At 46.1% G+C, this 16,806-nt stretch overlaps 1 protein-coding gene and 1 long non-coding RNA gene across 2 annotated transcripts; one reads left to right on the top strand and one right to left on the bottom strand.

Moving 5' to 3' along the window:
* Positions 1–6,986: 6,986 nt before the first annotated feature.
* On the bottom strand, positions 6,987–10,951 carry LOC140002735 (uncharacterized). Its single transcript, XR_011810031.1, has 2 exons — positions 10,567–10,951; positions 6,987–8,953 (listed from the first exon to the last, which is right to left on the bottom strand). It is a non-coding gene; the product is annotated as an uncharacterized lncRNA (long non-coding RNA).
* A 1,768-nt stretch (positions 10,952–12,719) lies between these two features.
* Positions 12,720–16,806, top strand: LOC119717277 (interferon-induced protein with tetratricopeptide repeats 5-like). The gene is made up of 2 exons (XM_072039574.1): positions 12,720–12,874; positions 14,851–16,806. Exons 1-2 carry the CDS (start codon positions 12,870–12,872, stop codon positions 16,283–16,285), a joined length of 1,440 nt encoding a protein of 479 aa, XP_071895675.1. The 5' UTR covers positions 12,720–12,869; the 3' UTR covers positions 16,286–16,806.

Consider the following 16,806-nt stretch of genomic DNA (forward strand, 5'->3'; position numbering starts at 1 on the left):
AAAAGCACGCAACAAGGGAAGAAAGGGTTGAAAGGACAGTGACTAGCTTAAGGAAGTGATTGTCTTCAGATCACTAAACTAAAGGTATTCATGGCTTGCCAGTCTAATTCCACATTACGTACCTTGGCATAATAGATGATGGTGCTTGGGGGGCATAATAGATGATGGTGCTTGGGGAAAATTAAGACTGCACTTCCAGAACACTCCTGAGCCCTAGTCAGTCATGTAGAACGAAGCCAGCCGGTGGCAGAGCCCACACACCAGGTTAAGGTGCACACTGAAGTCTGACAAGCTTCAGAAGATGTCAGAGCTTCAGCCACACATATGGCAGCAACACTATCCAACGGCCAGCGCTTAAGCAGCCCATACGCGTGCCCCTGAGAGGGTGGGAGGGTGGTCATTTCTGTTCCCAGCCCCCGGCAGCCTTCCTGCCCCCTGAGCAGCAGCAGGCCCCGTGCGCAGACAGGACGGTGTCCTACAGGAGCGTAAAACATGGTGCCAGGCAATGAAGCATCAAGGAACCTGTCCCCTCTCAGCTCTCTAAGAATCGTTTATAGCATGAGCAAAAGCAGCCAGGAGCATAACAGTGTGCACTGCACACTCAACCACACCTGGGACTGCTAACTTCACAAACTTAACCAAATCTGGCCTTGTTTTCTAGCCACCTGCCAGCTTCTCCTCTTACAAACAGTGGTGGCCCTACCTAGGGAAAGGGGAGGGAGGAAAACGGGAAGGATGGGAGCGGGACTGAGACACGGTGCTCAGAGCTTGTAGGTACAACAGCAGGGCTGAAGTCAGGAACTGCTGATTACCGGTGGTGTTGGGCTCAGCTGTGGGGCATAACGGTACACGAGGTGACCCCACTACCCTGCTCAGTCTCGAGGTTTCTCACCTCAGCGCAATTTCCATCCAAGCCTTCCTGAGGGCAGCAGGGAAGAGACGAAGGGACGGGTCGCACAGGCTGCCGAAGGCCCGGTTGCACACCCCTGCTCCCCTCCACACCCTGCCACCCCTTTCCCGGGAAACACGGCGAGGCAGCCAGCTATTTAGGGAAAAAACGCAAGCCTGACAGGCGCGGTCTTCATCACCGTGAGCGATCCGCATCGCGTCCCGCTGGGTGGTGCTGCGGCACCGCCCCCCGCGCCGCCCGAGCCCGGCGGGCAGAAGCGGAGCAGCGCCGGAGCAAGGCCGGCTGATCCGCGTGTGAACGCAAAGACCTCGCTGCAGGAAAAAGGAGGGGGGATAACCCTGCACGAGGCATTCGTTTAAGAGGCCAAATCACCTCCTAGATCATCTACGAGACTGCACTGGAATACACCATAAGGCCCTTAGCAGAATGCATTATTTACTGAGGCCACTTGCCGAGGTGATCGGCTCTGGGGCAGACGCGTTCTGCAGCGGAGCGGGGGACCGGACAGGCAGGGCTAATTTTTCTGGCACCGAGCACACTCGAGGGAGCCGCCAGGACCCGGCAGCCCTCCCGAGGGAGGTGAACGAGGTGAGAAGGAGGTGTAGGCGGAGCCAGCAGCGCCCCCTCCCCGGCCGGTCAAAAGCTGCCCCTAGGGAACACGAGTGACCTGGAGCGCGTCGACCAGGATGGGCAAACAGGGCGTGGCGTGTCGGAAGGGTGAGGCGCGGCAGTCAGGGCGTGGCGCGGCAGTTCGCGTGTGGCGTGGCAGTTAGGGCAGGCAGGATGAGCGGGAAGGGCAGAGCAATTCCCCCCGCCCATACGAACACCTCCTCTAACGGCGGTCTGCCGCTAGCTCAGCTGCAATGGTGTACACCAGGCACAGTGCGCTCTCCAGGAAGTCTGTACACACCCAGACCGACTGCCCACATCAGGGAATGTGAGCAGGAGATAGACTTGGGGAGCAACTCCCTGAGCGGCCTGAAGGGCAGGCACCGGGGTGAGACCCCCCAGATGGGGGTGGACCCCCTGCCCTCCCCTGCTGCTGTCAGGCAGAGGGAGGCGACCTAGGAGTTGAGGAGGAATGGAAACAGGTCCCTGCTCCACATCGCAGGCGATGCCCCCCCACCGGCCCCGCCTTCCCAGGTGCCCTTAGCAACAGGTTTGAGGCCCTGGAGCTTGAGAGACTGGTAGCTGAGGAAGAGGTAGGAAGTCTACCCAGGAGGATGCCTAGGGCGAGGAAATTGATTCCATGCCTCAGGACTGCCTCCACCAGGACAGAAAGAAGGGTGATTGTTGTGGGCGACTCCCTTCTCAGGGGAACAGAGGGACCTATTTGTCGGCCTGACCCTACCCGTAGGGAAGTCTGCTGCCTCCCTGGGGCCAGGGTCAGGGACATTGTCAGAAAGCTTCCCAGCCTGGTTCGCCCCTCTGACTATTGTCCTCTTTTAATAGTCCAGGCTGTCTGTGATGACACTGAAGAGAGAAGCCTGAAGACCATCAAACGGGACTTTAGGGGACTGGGACGGTTAGTGGGTGGAGCGGGAGTACAGGTGGTGTTTTCGTCCATCCCTACGGTGGCAGGGAGGGGTACAGAGAGGACACGGAAAGCCCACCTGATAAACACATGGCTCAGAGGCTGGTGCCAATGCAGAAATTTTGTTTTTTCTGACCATGGGGCACTTTACTCGGCACCCAGCCTGATGGCCACAGATGGGTTCCTATCTCTAAGGGGTAAACGGATCCTGGGCCAGGAGCTGGAGGGGCAGAGGAGTCCAGGCAGGCTGGGCGCTCTTCAAGAAGGAAGTCTTAATGGTGCAGGAACGGTCTGTCCCCACGTGCCCAAAGACAAGCCGGAGGGGAAGAAGACCGGCCTGGCTGAACAGAGAATTGTGGCTTGAGCTTAGGAGGAAAAACAGGGTTTACAATCTTTGGAAAAGAGGGCGGGCCACTTGGGAGGACTATAAGAATGTTGCGAGGCAGTGCAGGGACAAAAGTAGAAAGGCCAAAGCTCATCTGGAGCTCAATCTGGCTACTGCCGTCAAAGACAACAAAAATTGTTTTTACAAATACATCAGTGCAAAACAGAGGACTAAGGAGAATCTCCAGTCTTTACTGGATGCAGGGGGTGGGAGGGGTTACAAAAGATGAGGAAAAGGCAGAGGTGCTTAATGGCTTCTTTGCCTCAGTCTTTAGCGGCAAAACCAGTTGCTCTCTGGATACCCAGTATCCTGAACTGGTGGAAGGGGATGGGGAGCAGAATGTGGCCCTCACTATCCATGAGGAAATGGTTGGCGACCTGCTTCAGCACTTGGATGTATGCAAGTTGATGGGGCCAGATGGGATCCACCTGAGGATACTGAGAGAACTGGCAGAGGAGCTGGCCAAGCCGCTTACCATCATTTATCAGCAGTCCCGGCTATTGGGGGATGTCCCAGTCGACTGGCAGCTAGCAAACATGACCTCCATCTACAAGAAGGGCTGGAGGACAGACCTGGGGAACTATAGGCCTGTCAGTTTGACCTCGGTGCCAGGGAAGCTCATGGAGCAGATTACCTTGAGTGTCATCATGTGGCACTTACAGGGGAACCAGGTGATCCGGCCCAGTCAGCATGTGTTTATGAAAGGCAGGTCCTGCTTGATGAACCTGATCTCCTTCTACGACAAAGTGATGTGCTTGGTGGATGAGGGAAAGGCTGTGGATGTGGTCTACCTTGACTTCAGCAAGGCTTTTGACACCGTTTCCCACAGCATTCTCCTCAAGAAACTGTCTGCTCGTGGCTTAGACTGGCGCACGCTTCGTTGGGTTAAAAACTGGCTGGATAGCTGGGCCCAAAGAGTTGTGGTGAATGGAGTAAAGTCCAGTTGGAGGCCGGTCACTAGTGGCATTCCCCAGGGCTCGGTGCTGGGGCCGGTCCTCTTTAACATCTTCATCAATGATCTGGATGACGGCATTGAGTGCACCCTCAGTAAGTTTGCAGATGACACCAAGCTAGGTGCGTGTGTCGATCTGCTCGAGGGTAGGAAGGCTCTGCAGGAGGATCTGGATAGGCTGCACCGATGGGCTGAGGTCAACTGTATGAAGTTCAACAAGGCCAAGTGCCGGGTCCTGCACCTGGGGCGCAATAACCCCAAGCAGAGCTACAGGCTGGGAGAGGAATGGTTGGAGAGCTGCCAGGCAGAGAAGGACCTGGGAGTGATGGTGGACAGTCGGCTGAATATGAGCCAGCAGTGTGCTCAGGTGGCCAAGAAGGCCAACGGCATCCTGGCTTGTATCAGAAACACTGTGACCAGCAGGGCTAGGGAGGGGATCGTCCCCCTGTACTCGGCTCTGGTGAGGCCGCACCTCGAGTACTGTGTTCAGTTTTGGGCCCCTCGCTACAAGAAGGACATCGAGGTGCTTGAGCGGGTCCAAAGAAGGGCGACAAAGCTGGTGAGGGGCCTGGAGAGCAAGTCCTATGAGGAGCGGCTGAAGGAGCTGGGCTTGTTCAGCCTAGAGAAGAGGAGGCTCAGGGGTGACCTAATTGCTCTGTATAAGTACATTAAAGGAGGCTGTAGCGAGGTGGGGGTTGGCCTGTTCTCCCATGTGCCTGGTGACAGGACGAGGGGGAATGGGCTAAAGTTACGCCAGGGGAGTTTTAGGTTAGATGTTAGGAAGAATTTCTTTACTGAAAGGGTTGTTAGGCACTGGAACGGGCTGCCCAGGGAGGTGGTGGAGTCACCATCCCTGGAAGTCTTCAAAAGACGTTTAGATGTAGAGCTTAGGGATATGGTTTAGTGGGGACTGTTAGTGTTAGGTTAGAGGTTGGACTCGATGATCTTGAGGTCTCTTCCAACCTAGAAATTCTGTAATTCTGTAATTGAGTGCACCCTCAGTAAGTTTGCAGATGACACCAAGCTAGGTGCGTGTGTCGATCTGCTCGAGGGTAGGAAGGCTCTGCAGGAGGATCTGGATAGGCTGCACCGATGGGCTGAGGTCAACTGCATGAAGTTCAACAAGGCCAAGTGCCAGGTCCTGCACCTGGGGCGCAATAACCCCAAGCAGAGCTACAGGCTGGGAGATGAGTGGTTGGAGAGCTGCCAGGCAGAGAAGGACCTGGGAGTATTGGTGGATAGTCGGCTGAATATGAGCCAGCAGTGTGCTCAGGTGGCCAAGAAGGCCAACGGCATCCTGGCTTGTATCAGAAGCAGTGTGACCAGCAGGGCTAGGGAGGTGATTGTCCCCCTGTACTCGGCTCTGGTGAGGCCGCACCTGGAGTACTGTGTTCAGTTTTGGGCCCCTCGCTGCAAGAAGGACGTCGAGGTGCTCAAAAGACCCCAGAGAAGGGCGACGAAGCTGGTGAGGGGTCTGGAGAACAAGTCCTGCAAGGAGCAGCTGAGGGAGCTGGGTTTGTTCAGCCTGAAGAAGAGGAGGCTCAGGGGCGACGTTATTGCTCTTTATAAGTACATTAAAGGAGGCTGTAGCGAGGTGGGGGTTGGTCTGTTCTCCCACATGCCTGGTGACAGGACGAGGGGGAATGGGCTTAAGTTGCACCAGGGGTGTTTTAGGTTGGATATTAGGAAGAACTTCTTTACTGAGAAGGTTGTGAGGCATTGGAATGGGCTGCCCAGGATAGTGGTGGAGTCACCATCCCTGGAGGTCTTTCAAAGACGTTTAGATGTTGAACTTTAGTGATATGGTTTAGTGGAGGACTTGTTAGTGTTAGGTCAGAGGTTGGACTTGATGATCTTGAGGTCTCTTCCAACCTAGACAATTCTGTGATTCTGTGACTGTGCTTAAGGTCTTCATTGTGCCCACCAGGAGGCGTTGTTACAGCTTATCTTAACCAAGCCTTTCTTCCCAAACAAACTTGTGACACTTCGGAAAGCAGACAAGGAATTATGGCAATATGAAGTATATTCACCATATAATAGCACAGACACCTTTGTTTTTCGGGGGCGAAAGTATCCAAGGTGGTAGAAGCGTTTAAATGTTTTTGTTTTCCTCAGAAGGGGCTTTACTTTTCCAACATGGTTTTCACACAGGTTTTCAAGGCACAATTTCCTCCCTCTCCAAAACAGATTTGATAAACGATTCCCACTTCAATATAAGGACTTCCAAAAGAATGATGATTGCTCCATTTCAAACCTCCTGGGACAGAAACAAATGCTGTGCTTCCAGCAGTTGAGTCCCCCACTGCCTTTCCAGCCCACTGTCATTCATTACTCTTTAAGAAGCCCTGACAGCATCCTGCATCTGCACAAGCAAGTGTCCGGCTGCCACCTAGGACAGAGTAGCTCTGCAGGCCCCACCAGCTGAGCACTGCTCAGCACTGGGAGTTTGGGGTTAAATTCAGACCCGGAGCTGTTGGGCAGCTGGGGTTTGTAGCAAGTGACATCCCAGCAGTGGGAGGTTTCCATAGAGTAACAAAAAGCCTCAGGGTGGTTTCGCTTAGCTCACCTTTGCAAAACTGGGGCTTGTTTGTGGACACTTCATTTAATGCAATTGCTCCTATGCACTTTTTTGTTTGTTTGGGCCCCATTCACTGGATCCCTAAATACCCTGCTCTTCAGGACCCACTCATTCACTCCATGGGGGAGTAAGTGCTAAATCCACCTAGGGATGTGTTAGTTGCCCACATATACTTTTTGCTAACATGAAAATGCAACTTTCCAAAGGTGCAATGCAAGACTAAACACAAAGCTGAAATGGCAGAGCTGTCCAAAGGCCTAGAAAAAAATATATAAAACCAATTAAATCATATTAATATTAATCATATTCTGCACTTACACTGTATTTTCATGCACTGCATGGAACACCTGGAGCAGAGCATTAGCACAGACAGGATTCATCAGAGTGCTCTATCCAAGCTTGCATCCATCAGTGCTCAGTGGGCTGGTGGGAAAGCACCACGTTATCCTGGCAAATTGTTCACAGATTTCTGAGGTGTCTGTGCCTACTGCTGCACTGTGCTATGCCAGCCTACCCTGTATGGAGAACAGCCTGAACATTATCATCCCTTAATAAAACAATCTTTAACTGTACTTCTAAATGTACTTCTGGAGCATGGTAGTGGTAAATGCTTTGAGTGCAGACAACTGAAGTCAAACAATTTTAATATGTTATATTTGAAATATGCATGAAAAATAGAAGAAATTGATACACATACTATTCGTATATATATAAAAATACATTATGACCCTGTGGGTGTACTCCTGATCTAATTCAAATTTGTGAACAGCAGCCTGTGTTGCTTTCCCTTCTGAGGCACAGAATGGAATAGGACACCAATAGCAAACATCAACTATACCGCAAGTGATTAACAAAATTACTAGCATAGCATTAATAAAACTTATCTGGACTCTGATCAATTTGCTAGTGAACAGAATACAGTTTTATACAGCATCAAACAGAAAAGATTTGCACTTCAGAATGTGAAGTTCCTCCATCTCTAACAGTTTCACTTTGGAAATGTAGAAGCATCTTGTTAATTAATAAACCATCACATCAGTAATTTACTGCCATGAGCTACATTCAGTCTCTAGGTTCAACAAGTCAGCCAGCTGTAGTACATCCCTAGCACAAGTAAGAGGAAATCATCAGCAAATCACAGCCGCTGCTGTCTGGCCAGCCAGGACAAGTGACTCGATCAGCTCTCCAGTTAGTATAAATGAGTAATTTGCACCACCTGAAGATATGTCTCCTGGATCCAAAAAGGGACAGGCTTGCCATTGCAGTATGCAGGATGAGCATCTTGTCTGCCGAGATCTTCTTTAGGTAGAGCATCTGGGGTGGGAGTTTCTCAGTCATCTGCTCGCAAAAATTAATTTTTTCAGCAACTAGTGATTTTGCAGGAGGAAGAGACTCTGCATTTGGAAAAACAAGAGCTTCTCCTCCCAGTTTCCTGGGCTGCCTTTGGACTTCTTCCAACTAATGAAGCTAGAGCAGGTTTGTCTACCAGCACACCTAGTCTCCTGGTACAGATTCACTCCTTTTCAGATGGCTGAGCAGCCACAGCAACTCTTCCATCCACCCAGAAAAGATCAGCTGGAGGATCATACCGGGAATGTCAATGTTTAGAAATTCATCCTTTAGAGATTTCCAAGGGAAAGAAAAAAAAAGAAAAATGAAAAACAAACAAACAAACAAAAAAAAAACAGCAGCCACCTCAAAATTTTGCTGTAGGAGGACGAGGAAAGTAGCTCTAAAACCACATTTGAAATGAAGTTGCAATGTATGTACAAGATTCAGGCGTGCTGTAAAAATTAAAGCTGCTTCAGAGATGCTTTCAGCATTAATCACAGCTTCCTGGCGGATTTTATAACAAATAGCTTTGGCATTTGACAAAGAGTTTAATGAACACTGATAAATGGAGAGGTTTCTCAGTGGCATGTGTTACTCCATTGAAACAATTGACTGGAACACCAAAAAAATTATTTCATTAATACGATTTTTGAAATAATTTAAACATTATTGTTCAGCTTTGGTGACTGATTACTTTGTATTTTTCTTTTCATTATATCCAATTACGTTTTTTGAGATTACCTTTGGAGTCAACATATTTCCTTAGAAATAAATCTGTCGACACTTGTATCTACCAACTCTCTTCACTTTCAGTCTAGCTTTGTTCTATTACTGCATTAACTTTCTATTCTGTGTGTAGATTTTAGCCTACCAAAACCTGACATAAAAATCTAACGGAGATGCCTTGTTTCACAGAAGTAGCATCTTCAGCATTGCAACACGATGCAGCCCCCTCTGTCTCAGTCATGGCTGCACAGCGCTGAATTTTGACAGTGCTTGTCATCTGTTGCTATAGCTGCTTGTATCCACAGACAAAAGTTCAGCATCCTTTTGGTCTAATTCTCCGGTGACAGAGTAAGCTATTGCTCCATTTGTCCAGATGTGATGTTTGCTGTGGGTGTCATTGGTGAGTGACCTTAAACGCGTTCTTTTGATTTTCTTTGCCAGTCTCGCAAAACACAGTAACGTTGAACTAAATATCATAGAAAATCCACACAGGAGGAATGACGCGGTGTAACTGCCTGTTGTATCCACAAGCCAACCTGTAGGAAGACAAGTCATTTTTTTTTTTCAGTCTTGACAGAATTCTTGTAATTTGCCAAGTCCTGTGATCACAGACAAACGCCATCAAACAAGACAGGTTTACATTGCCATCACTATACCTTTACCTCCCGGGGCTGGGGGAAATTTGTCCACAACATCAGCAGGCAGATAATTTTATTATGTGCCTTTGTTTGGAAGTCAAACCCATGAGAAAAAGCACAGCAGTCATCACCACGATACTGCACAGACATCTTTCAACCATGTGGATTTAACTGGAAGTCTTTAGACATGCTTAGAAGAGCCACAGGATTAAATACAGTGTATATGAGATCCTCTGACTGAAGCTAGTGAGCTACGCCCTAGGCTCGCGCATCACTTCAAAGTATTCCTTTTTGCAGTATCTTTTGCTACAGAAAATTAAATTAAAAGCCTCAGAAATAGAGTCCAATTGGAAATTGATGTGAATAGCAGAGATGTACAAGACATATTTATACATTTGAAAAAGATTTCAAATCCAAGGAAACATACAGACATGAGTTTTCTCTCTACGATGAGTAGATATTTTTAAAGACACTCCCTATTCTTGTATATGTACAGAACATTAAAATAAGTAATCTAAAAAATACGAACACAGTTGTTCTTTCCAGCCCATTTCTGCATGTTTTCCAAGAATCTCTAGTACTTGCTGCTGAACAATGCAGCTCTCACTGAAAGATGCAGCTCTCATCAAAACTTCTGCAGCTTTCCTTGAAGACAAAGTAGCAGAACTGAAGAAATATTTCTTATTTTTTGTGTGTGTGTGTGTGTGTTGTGCCAAAAGAGTTACAAAGACAGCTGCAGAAAGACATTGCATATATTCTTCTAACTTTACTTCATTTCAAGCGGTTTCTGCACTTACTTTATTCAAGAAGCATTTGTGTCAAACTGAAGCATAGATGTAACTAAATCTGTAAAAATACAAACCATTAGGGCAAATTTTTGCATTCCAGATGGAAAATACGTGAATTGTACAGGGTGCACAGATATTTCACAGGCAGTTTTGGATTGATTCCCCTCTGCACATGCTTTTGGACACTTGAGATTGCGGTTTCACATCCCTGTAGCTCTCTATATTGCTCTGTTGCTCTCAGTTTCCAGTTTTTGACAACTTAATTTGCAACGTCATGCTCACTCTTAGCAAAGTCGTTTGGTGCAGATATTGAAGCAAGAATCAGCATTTCTGTGCATCATGCTTCCAAACACGGAAGCTCTATGCCATTTTATATTTACATAGCATTGTTGATATATGGACTAAGCTTAGAAAAAGGTACTATCAGAATCTGACAAAAAAGCTTCAGCACGGACAGCTTCCCAAATTGACGAGGAGATCATATAATTACCAATTAAATCACTATCTCCCTTTCTAACAAAGATGTCAAAGCTTGGTTTATCTATGTTTTCTGCTTTATCACCATCTTATTTGCACCTTTTCAAACTCCAGATAACCTTCTGTGCTCAAGCTCTTTTCCCACTTTCCCGCTTAGTGCCACAGATAGCATGACCAACAACTGCTGCAGGAAGACACATCTCAAGGACAAGTGTACCAACACTCCTGTTTATAGATTACCAGTACCATGGGAAGAGAATTGCTCTGTTCTTCCAGCCATCCTGGAGTTAATCCTAAGGGATAGAAAAGATGTATTAAAATGGAAGATTAATAAAACTGCCTTTTATAGTGCATATAGTTTAATTTAGCACCGTTAGTCAATGACGATTCTGATTCATTTGTTTTAGTTTGCTTCCTTAATTTGTTTTTATTCCCACCAGACCTGCAGCATAATCCAGTTAGCAGGCAAAACCTGCACCTGGGGCAGGCTGACAGTGAAAAGACAGACTTGACCACAGCTTCACTGCCTGCTGGATATCGTCTGGGGCTGAACCCTGCTGCTGTCCTATCAAACCCACTGAAGTGCTGCCTCTCCTGCAGGCTGCTGAGTGCACCACGCACCCACCCTCATGCTCTACACAGCTGGTCAGGCAGAGCCATCTCCTGGCCAAGCCACAGGCGTAAAGGCAGATTATAGATTATGTATAGGCAGGAACCATGAAAAGTCTCATGAGGTGCCCTGGGAGTATTTTTATAACCTTTTTCTCACAAAATGGGAGGACTCAAATATCAATATGAAAGGACAGTAGACAGTGTATCAAAAATATGTCTTTATTTTGGTTCACATTTTAAACTGGAATGAATTCAAGAATGGAGATAGGTACTATGATGTTTCTTTGTGTGGTACAACTGTAGTTTTTGGGAAAGAGCAGCAGCACTCTCTTTTGGGAGAGAGCAAGCAGTTGCTTGCAGTAGTGTGAGCTATTGAGGATGCTAGACTGCAGGACAGCAAGGAGAAGTAGAGCTAGATAAATATATAATGTGATAGGTGAACAGTTGGATGACAGGTCAGGCTCAGAGGGTTCTAGTAAATGGGGTCACATCATGCTGGCAGCCAGTCACTAGTGGGGTTCTGAAGCGCTCTGTTTTAGGGCCAATTCTCTTCAGTGTTTTTATAAACAGTCTGGATGCAGGACTCAACTGTATACTAAGATTTCCCAATTTAGTGTAATCTGCAAACACAAATTACTGGGCTGGGCAATCGCTAACCACGTGAAAGTTAACAAGAGCAAGTGCTGGATTCTGCATTTGGGACAGGGCAACCCTGGCTATATGTACAGACTGGGGGATGAGAGGCTCGAGAGCATCCCTGTGAAAAAAGATCTAGGTGTTCTGGTTGACAGAAAGTTGAACAGGAGTCACCAGCGTGCCCTGCAGCCACAAGGGCCATCTGTACCCTGGGGTGCTTCAGGTGCAGCGTGGCTACCCAGCAGAGGGGAGGGATTGTCCTGTTCTGTGCTGGCTTGGCCTCACCTCAAGCACTGCGTGCACTTTTGGGCACCACAATATAAGGACATAAAACTATTAGAGAGCATCTAAAGGAGGGCTGCAAAGGCGGGGTGAGGTCCAGAGGAGACGTATGAGGAGCAGCTGAGGTGCCTTGGTTTGTTCAGCGCGGAGCAGAGAAGGCTGAGGGGAGGCCTCATGGCGGTCTGCAGCTCCCTCACGAGGGGAGCAGAGGGGCAGGTGCTGAGCTTTGCTCTCTGGGGACAGCGACAGGACCTGAGGGAACGGCATGGAGCTGGGACAGGGGAGAGTCAGGCTGGGGGTTAGGGAAAGGGTCTGCTCCCAGAGGGTGGTCGGGCACTGGGACAGGCTCCCCAGGGCAGTGGTCATGGCCCTGAGCCTGCTGGAGTTCAGGAAGCATTTGGACAACACTCTCAGACAAGGAAGTGTGGCAATATAAAATATATCCACCATATAATAGCACAGACACCTTCATTTTTCAGGGGAGAAAGTATCCAACCTGGTAGATTTTTTTTTCCTCCTGGTATTTCAACAGAAAGGGCTTTACTTTTCCAACACAGTTTTCACACAGGTTTTCAAGGTGCAATTTCTTAGATGCCTCCCTCTCCAAAACAGATTTGATAAATGATTCTCACTTCAATATAAGGACATTCAAAATAATGACGATTGCTGCATTTCAAACCTCCTGTGACACAAACAAATGCTGTGCTTCTAGCAGTTGTATCCCCCCACTGCCTTTCCAGTCCGCTGTCATTCATTAATCTTCAGGAATAGTAACACCATAAATCCAAGATAATAAAAACTGCTCCTAAGTTTCTATTCCCCATCTGGCAGTGGTTGCACTTCATCTTGCAGATTCAGATAGCGAGCTTGGTTTCACTTTCTGGTTCCCTGTTATTTCACTCACACAACACAAGGGCTGGAGCACATAAAAGGCAAGCCACAACAACAGTGAGCACTTTGGCTTCCAAGCTACCTTCAAACGGGTAGAGAAAGGAAAGCAAGGAAAAAGAAGGAAAAACATGAGGTAAGAAAACAACGTAGTCTCTGATTGCTGCTTTTTTGCTGTGCTCTTATGCTATGGGAACGTAGGCTTATAATATGCGTAACAGAAAGTAGTAAGGGACTTGGAGAATTCAAGCATCAGAAAATATTTTATAGAATATTTATTGGAGGAATGAAAATTAAACGAGGATTCCATTGGATGCTGTAATGTTATTGCTTTTTTCAGAACTGACAGTCAGGAACAGTGTGCAGGCAGTTCATGGATGAAATACAGGCTGCAGTAGCAGCCTCTGACCAGCCAAAAGGATGGCTGGCACTGTTTAAGGCTGACAATTTACTTTCTCTTTTCTACTGCTGCAAGGACCAGCAAACAGTTCTGGATTGCAGTCTGAAGCAGAAGAAAAGTTATAACATTTGCTGAGGACTGTCATGCACACACAGACACTCAAATAGGGCAGAACCAGGATGTTTATGAGAACCTAGGAAATTGCACTTACAAACTAAGCATTGAACTGAGCTAAACTGTGTTTAATCTGCATCACAAATCCATTCTGGGGACATTCATTTCCAACAAATGTCTTTTCATGAAATTACTCTCCGCTGTTGTTTTCATCCATGGAAATGTTCTGTGTTCTCAGCTGAGGCAACAAAACAACAGGTCACTTATCACATAATCACTTATTTCATTTTCACAGAATCATGTAGGTTGGGAAGGACCTTCAAGGTCATTCAAGTGAAGCCATCAATCTGACATACCAAGTCCCATCACTAGGTCATGCTCCTTAGTGCCACAATTTGAACAATACATTTCAATTTTGATTTGAAGGGGACTACTTAAATGCTTCAAGCTATTCCTGGACTATTTTTGCTGATTTGGCAGCCAGTACCTGTTCTTCCTTGGTGTTCCCCAGGAGACAAAGGTTTATAACAAGGTAGTGCTCACAGCAGGAACTTGCTCTCACTTCCCCTTCATCCTAGAAAAAAATGTAATTTCCTACATGGAGTTTTCTAATTAAGAACTGTTGTTGATACCAGTAAAGAATCAGTTGGTTGGAGAAGATTACTTGATAAGGGCAAGGAGGTCAGTAAGACAAACTTAGACATTAACAGCATTTATAAATACCTATTTTCTCCAGTATCTGTAGTACTCCAGGTGGTTTGGGTGGGAATTTATATTGTTTTGTTTTCCCCAGCATCCTGCATGTTGTTCCAAAACCATCAATACCTGCTTCCCAATTCCTCTTTCACTTGTCTCCTCAGAATTTTCCTTTTTTTTTTTTTTTTTTTTTAATGGGACGTTGCAGTGGCACAGCAGTGCATGTAGCACTGTGCAGGTTTGTAGATCCTCCTGGTTTTACAAAATGGAGAGCAGAGCTGTCTTTTCTAACAAAGGAGGATCTGACCAAGGAGCCAGTACTTCTTTAAGGAAGGGACTAATATGGAGTAAACGTGTATCATTGATAGGCTACATGATAAAAGCTTGTCTGCACACCCACAAATGAGGACAGGTAGATGGTGGTAGGAAGGGGACTTGACAAATACCCTGCCTCAGCTGCTGCGTGACTTATCTAAGGTCCTGATATTGTATCCTCACACACGGAGAAGCCCAGGGACACCAGTGCAGCTGGGGGCATCCCACTTTTATATGATTACCTCTTTTAGGTTGGCAAACTTTCCAAGAAGGGTAATACATTTCTGAGGCCCAGGGGAGTGCCAACCTTACAGTAGAGACCAGCCCTCCTTTATGGCATCTAGACTAGCAGCTCTTTGGCTGTGTAAGAGGTGCCCCCAGTTCCACTGGCAAAGAGAATTAATGAAAGAACTGCAGAGCTCTCTAGACTTACAGCGCACCACAGCTTTGGCTTACTTGAACTACTGTTGACGAGTGGCACCAAGTGAGGTATTGGCTGATTTTGAAGTACATCATGCCCAGTTTAAAAACAAGAGTAGCAAAAAAGTAAATTGAGTGTAAGTAATCTTTTCTTTGATTTCTTCTAGTACCATTTCCAAGAATTCCTTGAAGAAGTCCCTGCTGCAGCTAGAATGTCATTTTACATGGACTTTGCTGAAGGAGGATGTAGATCTTGATAACCTAGAAGAATCAATAATTGATCTGATTGACATTGGATTTTATGCAAATTTCACAAATTACAATCTACTCTCTTATGTGTATCACCTAAAGCACTTGAACAAGGAAGCCCTGGAAAATCTCCAGAAAGCTGAAGAATTTGTTCAAAAATGTCATCCAAATGAAATCGACATGAAAAGTCTTGTTACCTGGGGAAACTATGCTTGGATCTATTACCACATGGACAGATACAAAGAAGCTCAAGCTTATGTAAGCCAAGTGGAAAAGAGCTGCAAAAAATTTTCAGGTACTGCACAGTTGAAGATTCAGCTTCCAGAAATCTATGCTGAGCAAGGGTGGGCACTATTAAAGTTTGGGAAAAAGTACTATGGCAGAGCAAAGGAGTGCTTTGAAAAGGCTCTGAGCAAAGAACCCAACAACCCGGAATTTAATGCTGGCTATGCAATAGCAGCATATCGTTTGGAAGAACACAGTAATGGAAAAAATGAAGAAGCAAACTCAGCTGTGGAGATCCTGAAGCGTGCAGTGGAACTGAATCAAATGGACACTGTTCTTATGGCACTACTTGCATTAAAACTTCAGCAGTTACATCAAGATGATGAAGGGGAGAGATACATTGAAGAAGCAATGAAGAAAACCCCCAATCTTCCTTATTTCCTGCGATATGCTGCTATGTTTTATAGAAAGAAAGGGGAAGTGGACAAGGCACTGGAGATTTTGAGAAAAGCCTTAACAGTGACACCAAAATCTCCGTTTTTGCATCACCAGATGGGAGTCAGCTACAGAGCAAAGCTGAAGCAGTTGGAAATGAAAGGAAATCCACCTCAAGATCAAGTGGAAAAACTCATTCAAGAATGCATTTTTCATTTTAAAGCAGTGATTGACCAAAAAACAAAATTTTGTTCTGCCTATACTGACTTAGCAGTCATGTATGCAAAAGCAAAGAAGTATAAAGAAGCAGAAGAGACATATCAGAAAGCATTTCAGATAAAGACTCTGAGTAACGATGAAAAACAACTCCTATGCTACCGATATGGATATTTTCATCAGTATTGTAAGAGATCAGAATCTGAAGCCATTAGATATTACAAAGAAGGGCTGAAAATTGAAGAAGATTCTTATGGAAGACATATGTGCAAAACTGCCCTCAAAAAATTGTTGGGAGAGAGAATTCAGAAAGGTTTAGAAGATGAAGCAGATTTTGGTACACTTGGACTCATTTACCAGCTAGATGGTAAGAACCATGAAGCAATTGAGTGCTATGAGAAAGCCATTGAACGTAACCCTGACAATGAAGAATATCTGAGTGCATTATGTGAGCTACGACTTTCCCTCTCAAGCTGAAGCTCCCAAAAATCCCTCTCTCAAAAAAAAAAAAAAAACAACAAAAAAATAGCACACACAAAAAAAGCACATTTTAAGGTTGAAGTTATAACCTGATGTAAAACCTGGTACCACCACCTTCTGGTGATGACGCAGAAACTGCAGATGGTGACTGGATGATGATTGTGCACTTGCTTGCTTGTTCACTATTAAAGGGCATGCTTAGAAAGAAAAATAGCTAAGCTATCTTAGCCTTACATACTAATACTAGTATAAAGGTTGTCTTTGAGTGATGATCTGTAGGACACAGCTGGAACCAGATCTTACCTTCTACTGACAAAAAGATCAGAGAATTATGATATTGTAACATTTAATCTATCAATTTAAAAGGCATGCTGATGGTTAATATAGATTGTTGGTGCATTTTCAAATATTAAGGAAAGACTCTTTTCGTGTCATTTAGAAGAAATTTGTGCCGAACAGTTGTTCAGATTACCACCTTGTATGCTGTTTATCATAAATGACCACTGTTTAAACAACCA

The sequence above is a fragment of the Anas platyrhynchos genome, chromosome 6, assembly GCF_047663525.1.
Source record: "Anas platyrhynchos isolate ZD024472 breed Pekin duck chromosome 6, IASCAAS_PekinDuck_T2T, whole genome shotgun sequence".
Classification (NCBI taxonomy): domain Eukaryota; kingdom Metazoa; phylum Chordata; class Aves; order Anseriformes; family Anatidae; genus Anas; species Anas platyrhynchos.